The 15,195-nt window shown below is 39.5% G+C and overlaps 1 protein-coding gene across 1 annotated transcript in view; it reads left to right on the plus strand.

Moving 5' to 3' along the window:
• The window catches only part of CPA6 (carboxypeptidase A6), a gene marked incomplete at its 3' end in the record, with an annotated part of 347,693 nt that overhangs the window by 258,507 nt on the left and 73,991 nt on the right, over positions 1 to 15,195 (plus strand). The window contains exons 3-4 of the mRNA XM_080801136.1: positions 8,239 to 8,363; positions 14,651 to 14,765. Coding sequence (XP_080657262.1) covers positions 8,239 to 8,363; positions 14,651 to 14,765 — 240 coding nt within the window. The remainder of the gene's footprint in view (positions 1 to 8,238; positions 8,364 to 14,650; positions 14,766 to 15,195) is intronic.

Genomic DNA, 15,195 nt, shown 5'->3' on the forward strand with positions numbered 1-15,195 from the left:
GTGTCTTTGGGGTAAATACCCAGTAGTGCAATTGCAGGGTCATAGGGAAGCTCTATTTTTAATTTCTTAAGGAATCTCCATATTGTTTTCCAAAGTGGCTGTACCAACTTGCATTCCCACCAACAGCGTAAGAGGGTTCCCCTTTCTCCACATCCTCTCTAATACATTTTGTTTACTTTCTTGTTGATTTTGGCCATTCTAACTGGTATAAGATGGTGTATCTCAGTGTGGTTTTGATTTGAATCTCCTTGATGCCTAATGATGATGAATGTTTTTTCATGTCTCTGTTAGCCATTTGTATGCCTTTGGAGAAGTGTCTGTTCATGTCTTCTGCCCATTTTTTGACTTGCTTATCTGTCTTTTGGGTGTTGAGTTGGGAAGTTCTTTATAGATCTTGGATGTTAGCCCTTTGTCTGTAGTGTCACTTGCAAACTTCTTCCATTCCGTGGGTTGCCTGTTTGTTTTGTTGACTGTTTCCTTTGCTATGTAGATCTTTTTATCTTGATGGAGTCCCAAAAGTTCATTTTTGCTTTTGTTTCCCTTGCCTCTGGATATGTGTCTTAAAAGAAATTGCTGTGGCCGATTTTGAAGAGGTTGCTGCTCATGTTCTCCTCTAGGATCTTAATGGATTCCTGTCTCACATTGAGGTCTTTCATCCATTTAGAGTGTATCTTCGTGTATGGTATAAGAGAATGGTCCAGTTTCATTCTTCTAAGGAACCTTTCTTTAGCACTTATAAGTTTTCAAGTGTTCACTTAGAGGGCACAAATTAAGTAGTATCAATTCTTTTACATGAGAAAGGTGGTACTATGCGGTACTACAAAGATGCAGGGTACCAGGATCAGTGTCGTTGAGTTCCTAATTTCTCCTGGATAGACCATCACAAGGCTACTTCCTTCATTCCATAACCCCTATCACTCAGATTACCTTCAAGCCATTCTGGCTAGATATTGCAGGGAGCGCCCACCCCTCATTTGTCATTCCATTAGTTATCACATGACCTCAGTAAAATAGTGGTCATCCTGAGATGAGGAAAAGCAGCTCTGGCAGCCAGGGCCAGCCTGGCAGTAACAGCAAAAGCTTGATGTTCTCCTGTTAGACCACTTTACAGAGTACCAACACCACTCAAGACCATTCTGTGTTCTTCATGAAATAAGATAAAAACAAGACCACTCTGATCACGTCTAAACAAAGACCCAAAAAAAAAAAAAAAGTCCAAACCAGAAACATGACAAAACCTCCCTCCCCCACCTTTTTTTTTCCTGATATGACTATTGCTTCTTTATCACTTATAGCCCCAATTGTTCCTTTCACCTTCTAGATAAAATTAGCAGGATATCCAATGATGGATTTCCCCTCATTCTGATAATATTCAACCAAAGAAAAATCTCAGTTCCTTAACCCTATCCAAAATCACCTAACACAAGCCCAAATCCCATTAGTTCTTTCTAATACCATCTTTCTGAGATTAACCCTTCTTGAAACAAGCAAATAAATTAAATCTTTTTTCAGCATGCTTATTTTGTATTTTATTGGACTGATGTACATTTCATCATTTCTGAGAAATAAAGCTAACATAGGACTAATGTAGAATAGGGAAAGGGGAGAAGCCATCCACAAATTTGAGTAAACTAGAAAAGTACATAAATCATTGGGTTGGAATGGAAGGAAAACAGAGCTGAAGGAAGGTTTCTAAAAAAAATAGACTTTGTTCTACTTATTGAGTCTGTGCTTTAGGGAAGTAATAACTTAGCATTTTGTAAGAGAGAGAGAATGAAGCTAGGTAAAATGAGTCCCAGAATTTTAACAACCTACCAAGTGCCTTTGGTTTGTAAGGGACCATATTCTCTGGTTAAGTTCCTTTCCAGCATTCCCCTGGTATCTGAAATGTTAATAAGTCATAAGAAGTAGAACAAAGACAGTAATAACCATAAAATATAAGCATTTCTTTAACTGTGTTGCTAAAATGGCCACTCCAGTCATCAGAAAAGTATGTAGTACTATGACCTAAGAAGCAGCATATTCTAAGATTAAACTTAATGAAAATATAAAATTTAAAGACCTGTGAGTTGGGAGTACCTAGGTTGCTCAGTCGGTTAAGTCTGCCTTCAGGTTGCTGGGGGGAGGGGGGACAGGAGAGAGTGGTGGGGATATGGACATTGGGGAGGGTATGTGCTATGATGAGTGCTGTGAAATGTGTAAACCTGGCAATTCACAGACCTGTACCCCTGAGGATAAAAATACATTATATGTTTATTTAAAAAAAATAACAACAACAACAACAACAACAAAAAAGTCTGCCTTCACCTCAGGTCATAATCTCAGAGTCCTAGGATTGAGTCCTGCATTGGGCTCCCTGCTTAGCAGGGAATCTGCTTCTCCCTCTGCTCCTCATGATCTCTCTCTCTCTCTCTCAAATAAGTAAATAAAATCTTTTAAAAAAACTAAACACTTGTGAGTCAAGAAGTGGGATGTGTGGACAAAATTGAAGTGGACTACCTTATCAATTTCTTGGTAAGAGGAACTAGAATTAGAATCCAGAAATACTATGGAGCAGTTTTAGAAGAGCACATATCTGAAAAAAATGAAAGATAAAAACGGGTTATTTCGTTTATTCCATCTACAGAATATTTAGTGCCTTCTGTGGCATGCATGGTTTTAAGCACTAGAGGTATGGGCAGAAGGGGAGAATTTTACAGTTTCTGTTCTCATGAAGATAATAGGAAATGGATATTGATATGACAATTGCAATAGGGTGAATCGTAGACCCCCAAAATGTATGCCTATTTCCTAACCCCTAGAAATTGTGAATATGGCCTAATTTGAAAAAGGAATTTTTAAATGCACTTAAGGATCTCAGATAAGAACATCCAGAATTACCCAGATATCTCCTAAATCCAAAGACAAGTATCCTTAGAAGTTATGGAAGAGAAGATACAGACACAGATGAGAAGACCATGTAAAGATGGAAATGGATATTGGGGAGATGTGGCCACAAGCCAAGGAATGCCTGGAACCACCAGAAGCTGGAAGATGCAAAGAAGGACCTCCCCTGGATGCTTCAGAGAGAGTATTGCCTGTCAATACCTAGATCTTGGACTTCTGGCCTCCAGAACTGTGTGAGACAATATCTCTGCTGTTTTAACCCATCTGAGATGTTGAAATTCATTATAGCAGCCCTAGAAAACTAATATAATATCTATAAGAATAAGATGTAATTAAAAGTTCCATGAAAGCAGATAACAACAGCACTTGACCTTGGGTGTCAGAAAATCTTCTCAAGAGGTCAGAGACAAAAATCCTAAAAGAAGACACAAGGTTAAATGGATTCAGACCAAAAACACAATCTCAAGGGTAAATAAGAGAGGATACCTTTCTGTGCATTAAGATTTTATGGGTATTAATATGTAATTAATATGATTATGTAAATTAAACCCTAGTTGACTACAAACTTGATATGGAGGTTTTGAACTTACAAACCTATTATGTGACACATAAGTGCTCAATACTTTTCCAAACCAACAAAAAGTAGAGTAAATATAGAGTAGGACTCTCCTCTCTTGTGCTTCTGCGTTACTTTAAGTGGCTGGGAGGCAGACCATCTGTTTCCAAGCTGAAGAAACACCAGATGTCTTCCCATATCCACATGAAAGACTCACTCTGAAACTGCTGGGGGACACTGACTGCACCTCCACAAATACCTGCACCAGGTATGTAATCAGCCATGGGCCTAAAAGATAGATGGACCATGAAGTCTGGACCAAGCCAATAAGTAAATAGAGCACAAGGACCAGAAGAGCCATGACATTAGTGCCAGACTAAAATATGACAGTTTTTCATTGCAAATAAATTATTTTTGAATTTTGAATCATTTACCATTTAACAAATGACCCCTGTTCACCAGGTGTTGTTTTATAGGGGTGCCTGGGTGGTTCAGTCAGTTTGGCTCAGATCATGACCCCACAGTCCTGGGAGTCCTGCATCGCACCCCCTGATGAGAGGGAGCCTGCTTCTGCCTCTACCCACCCCACCCCCCACCACTGCTTGTGAACTCTCCCTCCCTTTCAAATAAATACATAAAATCTTTAAAAATAATAAAATAAAGCATTGTGTAAGTATTGATTAGTTTAAGCCTAACAAATCCATAAAATATATGGTATTTATAGCTCCATTTTATAAGTGAGGAGACAACCACAGAGAGCTGAAGTAAGTTGCCCAGAGTCACACAGCTAATAAGCAGCAGAACTGGGATCCAGACTCATCCTGTCTTGAGGTTCAAAATTTATGCTCTTAATGATTATATTTACTGTAGTCTCTATTATCCCATAACAGTAACAACCAAGAAGTGCAGTTATCATCTTCATTTTACAGATGAAGAAAGTGAGGCCCAAAGAGATGAAGGAACTCATCCTACATTACACAGATGCTGATTGTAGAGAGCTTGAATATAATTGTAGGAAGTCAGACTCTAGAGTACAGGGAATTAACCAGCAGGTTATCATGTCTTCAAATCCAGCTGTTTGCCCTTGTGTTAGGAAACATTCCAGCCTTGCTCATATTCTTGGTTTATTTATTGCTTCCTCTCCTCCTTAAAGTTGTCTAGAGGTTTTAATGTTTGAATAAGGGAATCATCTCCTCATAGTCTTCATTTTACTCAGAAACACTCTAAGTAAAACTTTATCTTTACTACTTCTAGCTTTTTTTAGATATACTTTTCAAAAAGAAAAAAATAGCTAATATTTTTTAAGATTTCACTGTATGCCAGACTCTCTGCTGTCTGTTTTACTTCTATTTTTTCCAACTCATCCTACAGAAAGGACTGTAGGTAGGTTTTTTTATTATCTTCATAGTACAGATAAGGAATTTGAGGCTCAGAAATGTTAAAAGCTCCCCTGAAGCCACATAGCCAATACTACCAAAGCTCGCATTCCATTTCAGGACCTTCAGATTCCAAAGTCCATACTCATACTCTTGATCACACACTAAATTGCCTCCACCTCTCTCTTTCTCTCTCCCCACCCTCCACTTTTTTTTTAAGTGAGCTCCACGGCTAATGTGGAGCCCAACATGGGCTTGAACTCACAACCCTGAGATCAAGACCTGAGCTGAAATCAAGATTCAAGATGGTTAACTGATTGAGCCACCCTGGTGCCCCTAAATTGCTTTCACCTCTTAAACAGATCTGACCATATGTGACTAGTAATCCTTTGAGGAAAGGAAAACATGGGAACAACCATCAGGTTTCAGGGCAAGAAGTTTCTGGAAAGGAGCCTCCTTTCCTTGGACTATCAGATGTTTCTTTACAGCCAAGACCGGCAGTAGTTAGCACACAACCTGAGGCCATCCTGACAAGACTACTAATCCTTCGTTGTCATCATCATAAACCCTCACTGAGCTTTGCCATTCAAAGCTAGTTTATCACTTCATCTGGATGTGATCAGGCCCTAAGGAAATGATGGTAACCTGCCCAGAGTAAACTGATCTCAACTTTGAAATACCTGCGTATTAATTTATAGGGTCAATAACCCCTGACAGGAAAGATTAGAGTAGGAGACCTGCAAACCAAACCTCCTCAAACACTAAGTCAAGAACTTGGAAGTTGCTTATTTCCTCAGAAGACCCATACAGGCACTGGAGCTAAGCATTTCCCGTGTCACCATTTTGGAGCTCTGCATCCTTATCTGCATCCTTGGAAAATTGACTTTGCTTCTATGAATCTGAGTCTTCTCATTCTTTTTTTTTTTTAATTTTATTTATTTGTTTAATAAAATATTTATTTAAAATAATGTAAAATAATGTAAAAAATCATTTAAAATAATTTGTTTAATAACAAGCTCTCAAAGAGAGAGCTTGAGAGGGAGAGAGAGAGAGATCACAAGAAGGGGGAGTGGGAGAGGGAGAAGCAAGCTCCCTGCCCATCAGGAAGCCCAACGCGGGACTCGATCCTAGGACTCTGGGACCATGACCTGAGCTGAAGGCAGCTGCTTAAGCCACTGAACCACCCAGGCACCATCGTTCTTTAAATGTCTCTACCATTAACTCCTACCTGAAGGCATTATTGAAAGGATCAGAAATACCTATAAAGTTGGGGTACTTTACAAATGTCACATGAGTATTACTGTCCCCTGTATCTCGATATGGGCATGTGCCTGCCACCCAGATTGAAATACCCATGTTATGTATCCAAGTATCCTTTCCCCAAAATTTTACTAGAGAAAAGCTGATAATTCATTTTAACTTCCTTTCCTAATATCACAACAGAACACAATTCCCGATTTTGCAAATTGCTTTTGTTAGTTTCCTATAGACCAACTGCTTAGTGTGATGGCCTGTTTCCTAGGAAGCCCTCTCCTGGTCAGGCTGTGGTGCATGTCTCTTCCACGGAACTCCCTACAGGGAAGCTACTTTCTTCTGCAGGATAAGGATTCTTATTTTAGCATGCACTCTAGAAAATGACACATAAAGGAATTTGCCAGAGTGGCTATTCATATTATTTTAGGTTCTTATGGCTCTCTACCCTCAAATACAGCACTATTTCCTCATCTTCACTGGCATTAAGGGATGGCAGCAAAACTTAATATCAAAAAACTGTCTCTGTAATGGGTTTAGAGGCAGGTCTCAAAGATGATTAAAGGATCAGAAAACCTAACGTGTAGAGAAAAGTGAAAGACACCAATATACTTTATCTAACAGAGGCAAGAAACCAGACATCCCCTACTGAAAAATGGAACAAGAGAAAATGAAGCTGTGCTGCAGTGTGAGGGATGGGGAGAAAGATCTGCGGTCTTCTTAAATGTGGCTATGAGTTATGTTAGGATGTTGTCAACCCTCCTCTTTTGGAGACTTAAAAGATGTGGTCTGGGTACATCTACTGGGGACAGGTTTGTTCAGTCCTACATGTATCCTTGTCCAAGCGCTGACAGATGGATCAAATGACCTCTCAGCATACCTTCCAGCCCACACTTCTGTTTTTCTATGATTGTTGGACTGGTATGAGAGCTGAGTCAGATTTGCCCTTGCAATTTTGAGGAGGAGTCAGCTGCTTAAAAAAAAAAAAAAAAGGTAGACTCTTTGTCCCCAAAACAAATGCCTCTCTACCCTGTTCAAGATTAAATTATACCACCAGAGGTGTTATTCCTTGAGCCACAAAGCATATTTGGTCTTCTAGAGTTCCCTACCAGAATGCAGACATTGACACCTAAGTGAGGATCCAGTGACTAAATCTTATCAGATCAGAGATCAAGGCCCTGTGACAGATGAAGCCTGGAAATACAGGAAGAGGAGAGTCCCAAACACAGAGAAGACAGAGACAGGACTGTAAAGGCAAATTGGGTCTAATCGAAAATTGTAGCCTGAGGCTACTCCAGAAGGGAGGATAGGGCCCTCTTCCCTCCCAGCTGAGTTCAGTAATTCCTTCAAAGAATGCAGAGCACTAGCTACCGGATGTGAAGCAGCAGACAAGGCACTGGGAACACTGCAGTAAGACAAACACACTGCTGGCTCTTGCTTTCCTGCAAAACACTGAACATGGTGTGAACATAGAGTAAATATTACATGGGGTCTCCACATACGCAACGGTGAGTTGCTCATGTACACAAGGCACTCTTCTGGGCATTTGGAATGGGGTGGTGACCAAATGGAGCTTACATTCTGATAAGATGAAACTAAGAATGAAAGAAGCATGAGTTGCTCTAAGAACTCTGACAGAGAGACGAGCCTCGCTAAAAAGTCCAACCTGAGGAAGGGATGCTTCTATCACCATGTGAAGCTTGAGTAGGGACTGGTAAAAGGTATGCGTTGGGGAAGGAGGAAATACCTGGAGAGTGTTCCATTTCAAGGTCCAAATGTTGCCAAGCTACCACAGTTTGTTGTATAGTAAAATAAAAGGTAATTTATATCTTTCTCTCTCTTATTCAAGTATTTGTGTAATAATTTTTAAGCATATCAAAGTCATACTTAAAACTGCTTTATCTAATTTTTACCTTGTAGCTTTAATGTATATTGGTCTTTAAACCGTTACTTGTCAATTATGATCAAATTCTATTATGGATATGATATAATTTGGAGACCTAAATCAAAATCAAGTAAGAGTTTTACCGTGTTGATAAAAGCATTGAGTTTAAATCCAAAATGGGTTTGTATTTCTGAATGTAAACAAGATGACATGTTTCACCTTGTGACATAGATCTTTCCCCACCTGCACGGAATATGAATTATAGGTTGGTTCCTGCACTACAGGTGGACCTATGGCAGCCCAGCAGTATCTCCTATGTATCAAAAGGAGCAGTTACTGATGTCCATATTCCCCAAAATGGTTCCCAAGCCCTGTTAGCATTCTTACAGGAAGCCAACATCCAGTACAAGTAAGCATTCTTTTTTACTTGCTTAATTCATGAGTACTAAATTGAACTGAATGAGAGGTATATTCAGGTTATTTGCTGAGTGCCTACAACAGCGTTTCAGGCACTGTTTTTCACACTGCAAAAACAGACACAAATGTAATACAGTTATCGTCACCTTTGATGGGCTTACTAGTGTAATGAAGGAGGGGAGAAGAAACACACTGGCCTATCATTTCACTCTTAACACTAGGTGGCCAGTGTAAACAGAGATCTTCTCTGTGTGACGAAAGGAGAGCAGCCTAACAATGCCCAGAAACTGGGTAGGAATGCAGGGGGAGATAAAGCTTTCTGCAGGAGCAATGACACCTAAGCACAGGATGAGCCTCTGGACTTGCAGGCAGAGGGGACAGTGCAAGCAAAGGGAAGAAACAGTATGCTACCTGTTTAGGGAACTGAAGTGTTTGAGTGTTATCAGTGTACAAACCAGGAATAGAAACAAAAGATGCTGGAGACATTGAGGGAAGACAAGGTTGTGGGAAGTCTGATGTGTACAGGGCTAGGATGTATGTGTGTGATGCTGCACACTAGGATGATGGAAGTAAGGGAGCCAGATATAAGTGGGGTGGAAGGGCAACAGGGGACTACAATAATAGTCCAAGTAAGAGGTTGTGAGGCATTGAGTCAGGACCAGAGTAGTGTGATCAGCAGAGTATTTAAAAAAAAAAAAATAGTTAATAGGCAAAACCCCCTGGACTCTGCACTTGGCTGGATGTGGGAAGGAAGAAATCAAGAACAGCCCAAATCTTCTAGCCTTGGGCAATGGAGTAGATAGATTAAAATAGATCAGGTTATCTTGAGGTATTTGGTTTGGGTTGTTTGCATTTTTTTTTAAAGGAATAGTTGCATAATAAGAATGAAGCAAACAGAAGATAGGCACAGGAGTCAAAGAAGAAACGAGAGACTTTCCAGAGGGAGAAACATTAGTGGTGCCAAGTGTGCCGTAATATCCAGCAAGAAAAGGACTGACCAGTTTCCTCTGGATTTGGCCATGTAAATTGTGTTGGTAACTCTCGTGGTGGAATGTGGGATTAAATTGTCAGGAGCAGAAGACAGAGAAAGACAGAAGTGAATAGGAGGTGGGAACATGGAGAAGCAGAGCAGATTACTGCTTTTAGAAAATAAGGAGAGAGGTAGAGAATAAGGAATGACTATAAGGAGATGCAGCATCAATGACCGCTTGAAATTTGGAATTTTAGGGGGTAGGGAGCAATTTTGGTATGTCTGCAGGCTGAACGGAGGAACGAGTTAGGGAAGGAGATGTTGATGGTACAAGACAGAATGCACCAATGGAAGAATGGGTTTGAGCACTAGGAAGGATACCTTATCCAGTAAGATTGAAGAGGTAAATGTAAGTCTAGTTAGGATTATAAAGAGGAAAGTCAACAACTTGAAAGAAATAATAACTAATGGGTAAATTTTCTGTATGGAAGAGGAAGCAAAATTATCTACCAAAAGGGAAGAAACGGGGGCTGAAGAAATTTACCAAGAGAAAAACTGGGGTAAGAACTAATAACTGGTTGTTGACAAGAAGGGAGATGGTAGTGCTCATACAGAGTTGAGGTTTTGTTAGGTTAGGACCATGGAAAGATCAGGATGGCAAGGAAGTTGAGTTCCTAGTGAGAAACTAGCTCAAGTATTCATCCATGGTGTCAAATCTGGAAAGGAAAGGAGAAGAGTGTAGGAGGAATGATGGAGTCAAATGGAAGAATCAAGAAGGGTATAAGGATCATTATATGGAACGCAGATATAGCATAACTGAGGGCAACAAGGAAATGGAAGGAAGAAAATTTTGACAAAATGTAGGCTTAGATTAAGAGTCCTGGTATAGAACATTTATGGCTGGTGACAAAAGTCAGGGCATAGTCATGGAAGATTTGGCTAAAGTGGAGTGTAAATCACCAAGACTGATGTGGCTGAGAATGAATGGACTAAATCACCAGAGAATCAATACAGCAGTTTTGAATTTCCTTGGGTGTTGGCAAGATTAGAGATAAAGAGACAGAATGTGCCCCTGGGACAGTAATTTCAGAGATTACAAAGGAGTTAGAGGAAAGAAACAAGGAATGGCACAATGCCAAAGGCCAAAAGAGCTTTTTCGAGAAGTATGATTGATAGGGAAGGAGAAATGCTGGTTTGGGAGGATGCTGACCTCCTTCCCTTCTGGTCCCATGATAGGTGGATTGGCAGAAGAGAAAGCCACAAAAGAATCTATCCTTGAGAGAGTCCAGTTTCTGTCAGGGCAAGAATACGAGAGGAGAGAGTTCTCTGAAGAGGTAAGAATGTAGGAAGTCTATTTACAGTGAAAGCAGGCTTCCAGCAGGCACAACATAAAACGAAGTGGTGGAGTGATGAAGAGTCAATGCAGGATGTGGGGGAGAAGGGCAGTAGAGTGAATTAATGACATGGGAAGGAGTGACATACCATTCATTTGGGAACCTAGGATTTCAGGGCTGAGAGGCATGATCTTAAGTGACTAACCTGAATTGCTCCAACTTTTCAGCAAATTGTTGTACTGTTAAAACTGGCAGGAAGATCACTGATGATGTCTGGTAAGGCCTGGGATGGGCTCATGGCTCTGTGAGTCAATAGGAAAAGCCTTAGTCTCTGGAAGGCTGAGCCACAGGTGCAAAGTAGCAGTGACATTCCTACCTCGTCCACACAAATACTTCCCTGCCAGAAAGATAATTACACCCTTATTAAAGTACTGATATGCTTTTTACAGAAAGGTATTTTACCGTGCTTCAAGAACAGGGTAGAGTCACAGCTGTGCATAAAACTGTTGTTCATATTGAACACATTTTAGTCATCACTCTAACTTCGAAGGCATGCTTTGATTCTCTGAATGCCTGGAAGGAAGGAGCTTGGTAATTATATCTATAGGTGCTCAGCAACAACTCACATGCTTCATTAATTATAATTCAGTAGAAGGGAATATACCAGTTATTTTAACAAGTCTCTATTTCTTGCCATTAAATATAGGTCATGTGGAACTTATATAGAATAAAATATCACACTTTTTGTCACAGAGAATGGAATCTAAAAAAATGAATGTTTTAAATCAGTTGTCTTCTCATGGAGGACAATCATTTAGAATTATTCATTTTGTTGGTCTCAAGATAATAACACATAAGTGTTGATTAAATTCCACAGGACAGTAGGTAGAGATCATTTTTAATTGACTTTTATCATTGTAGCCTAGGGTATTTCCAAAAGATTATCATTAACTCTGCACAACTACACATATAGCTGTAGTCATCTTCAAGGCAGAGATAACATGACCCCATGAATCTGACCCCTGGGTAATCAGTCCCTTTCAATGACATGACACATGAGATGACTCATTCTGTTGTAAAAAATTCAACCATTTTATAAATTAAATACCTGTAAAAATTGACAGTGGAATTTCAAGTTTTGAGCCCCCCTGGCCCACCCTAGAAGCTTTGGGGCAGGGGTTTTATACTGAGTGTTGACATCATTTGAAAATTTCTCAATAGCTCTGGTCACTATCCTAGGAGTATATGCAACTAGGGTAGGAATAATAGCCATAAAGGACCTAGAAAATACAACATTTATAAATGCTATTTTGGGCTCCTTCTCATCAATCTGTGGTGTTGACTACTTAACAAGAAAAATGGGGCTAGAACTGTCATACAACAATTATTTTAATTTTCAGATTGGTCTTTTAGGGCCTGTATTAAGATACTGTCCAGTTATTGAACAGAGAACTGTATTAGTTTTCTAGGACTGTCATAACAAATATCACAGACTGGCTGGTTTAAAAGGCAAAAATTTATTGTCTCGTGATTCTCGAGGCTAGAAGACTGAGATCAAGGTGTGGGCAGAGTTGGTTCCTTCTGAGGGCCTTGAGGGAAGGATCTGTCCCAGGCTTCTTTCCATGGTTTGTAGACAGCCATCTTTGCCTCTTCATATCTTCCCTCTATGTGTGTCTTTGTGTCCTGATTTCCCCAGTATATGCAACATAAAATGTACCATTTTAACCATTTTAAATATACAATTCAGTGACATTAAGTACATTCACATTACACAACCATCAGCACATGCATCTCTAGAACTCTCTCATCTTCCCACACTGAATTTCCTCTTTCTATAAAAACATCAGTCATATTGGATGAGAGTGCATCCTGGTGACCAAAGTTTAATTACATCTGCAATAATCCTAGTCCCAAATAAGGTCACATTCTGAGGTGCTGGGGGTTAGGACTTCAACGTATGAACTGGGGGAGATGGAGACACAATTCAACCCATAACAGATCCCCAAACACAGTAGCTTCAATCAAATAGAATTTACTTCTCCCTCATGGGATGGTCCAAAGGTCCAGAAGCTGTGACTACACTACTCCAACCACCACTGTTGTTACCGTAACTGCCTCTCACGCTATAAACCTGGTGACTAGACACCGGAGTGCTGAATCCAGCAATGCCGACTGCCTCTCAACAGTCACATCTCTGTGGCCTTGACATGGCCACAGCAATAGCAGGAGATGGCCTCTGCCTCATTCTTAACTTCCTATCTTACCAGCGTTTACAAATCTGTACCCAGAATCAAGGCTGCAAGAGAGTCAGGAAAAAGTAGGTTTCGGCTTCCCAGCCCCTGCAGTACAGGAAGTCCATAAGGAGAGTAGGCAGTTGACCATGTCCAGTACAGACACTCAGGAGAGGAAAAAGGAAACAAGGGTCAGCCATATTCTACTATTCTCTTCGTTTGCATTTAATATGGAACTTGAGAGGACCGATACCAGTGATTTTCTAGATTTAATGAACCTGAATTAGTGGTTTCCAGATTGTTAGCCTAAATCCCCATGGTATATTAAAATCACTTTAGTGAGCTTTCAAAAAGGACTGATACTTATTCATAAATATTCTTATCTATGTAGGGCCCAGTGTGGTATATTTTTTAAGTTTTTTTTATTTTTAAGTAATCTCCACACCCAACGTGGTACCCCAGGTCACAACTCCGAGATCCAGAGTCACACACTCTTCCAACTGAGCCAGTCAGGTGCCCAGTGTGGCATATTTTTTTAAAGCTCACAGGTAACTTTAAAACAATGCAGCTTAAGAATCACTAGCCTAAATGGATAGGCAAATACTAAGGAATCCAAAAACTAGTTCTATTTAGGGCACTTGGAGATTTTAAAAGAAAACTGAAACGCTTAAGAGTTTATTCATCAAAGAAGTTAATATCCATCTAGAATGATCCCATACAACTTGAAACTGAAAAACTTAATAATTTTCCTACTTTGGTAAAAACACTAGTAAACTTGACTAGAAAATATTAAGATAAATCCGTTGTAGGAGCAATTCTCCATTAGAATTATTTCAACAATTCTCTGAATGGACATTTCATGATGTGACTGGTAATATGTCATGTCATTTATCCATTGATAATGATAAATGATAAAGAATCTAATCAATTAAGAGGCATAACTTTTTGTACTGAAACTCCTGGGAAAATATTGCCTTTCTAACAGGAACAATGGTAGTTCTATCAGGAGCTGCCAAACAAACAGATATATCAGCATCAGAGCTTCGTAACTTTCTGGTAATAAATGTGGGGAATTGCTCTTACCTTGAGTGGGAACAATTTGCACTTGTTTGTATTCAGAAGGTCTGTCCACTTTGGAAATAATGCAATGACAATATACCATGGCTCAATTTTGTAAACATTCAAACATTTTTTGAACTTCTGAAAACTTTTTGTGGGTGTGTTGTCTTGTTTTGGGGTTTATAATGTCACACTGGACTCAGAGTCTAAAGACTCTGAGTTCACATTCCGAGTTCAAATTCTGGCTCTGTACTGCCTAGCAGAGTGATGTTGGCAAGTTCTTAACCTTTTGGGGGCTCATTTTTCCCTGTCTGTAAAATGGAAGTAACAAAAAAAATCTACATTATAGGGTGTTTAAATCAGCTCGTGTACGTGAAGTACGTAGTGTGGTATCTAAATAGGTACTCAATAAATATAAATGCTCATACCCATCATTCAGTTCTTGTAGCTGTCCAATCAGTGGTAGTGATTATTATCATTTGAGAACATCTACCTATAATTTTACCTTTTATGTTCTTTACCCAATTTAATAGTTTCTATTTCCCAAAAGAGAACATTTTCCCAACATTTGATATTTTTGAGATGTCAATATTTGCTATCCTCTTTTTCATAGATGCATAATTTTCTTTTCAAATTTTATGTGATCTCCATTCAGTTTGCATCATGTCTATCATTTCAAATCCAGGGTCCTCATAGAAGATCTTCAGAACACACTGGAAAAGGCAAGCCGTTTGCGAACCCAGAGAAATCGAAGATATCTGTCTGGATATAATTATGAAGTTTATCACTCCTTAGAAGAAGTATGTAATCAGAGGAGTTGTTTTTTTTTTTTTAATAAATACATCTTTATCATTTAGGTCTGATGGCTGGGAGAAAAGCATAAAGATAGAGGCAGGGGCCATATGAAGAATATATAAAGTTCTTATATGGCCCAGCCAGCTCAGTTCATCATCTCTTCCATTATTAAGCCTTTATAAGAAATAGTGATAGTTGGATTTCATATGTTTTACCCAAACCACCCCTCCAAAATACACGGGAAGGGCAGTGGAAAAGTGAGGTAATGCTACTATAATTGCAGTCGTGAAAACCTTAACTAAAAAGCCATGGAAGGTAGATCTAGTCAGAGTTTGAGGGCAGTGATTTGGATGGGGGAGGAGTGAACATTGATGCTTGCCACATAGCTTCTGCACAAGTTGAGACCTCCCAAAGGCCAAGCCTTATTTGCAGAAT

The sequence above is a fragment of the Martes martes genome, assembly GCF_963455335.1.
Source record: "Martes martes genome assembly, chromosome: 4".
Taxonomy (NCBI): Eukaryota; Metazoa; Chordata; class Mammalia; order Carnivora; family Mustelidae; genus Martes; species Martes martes.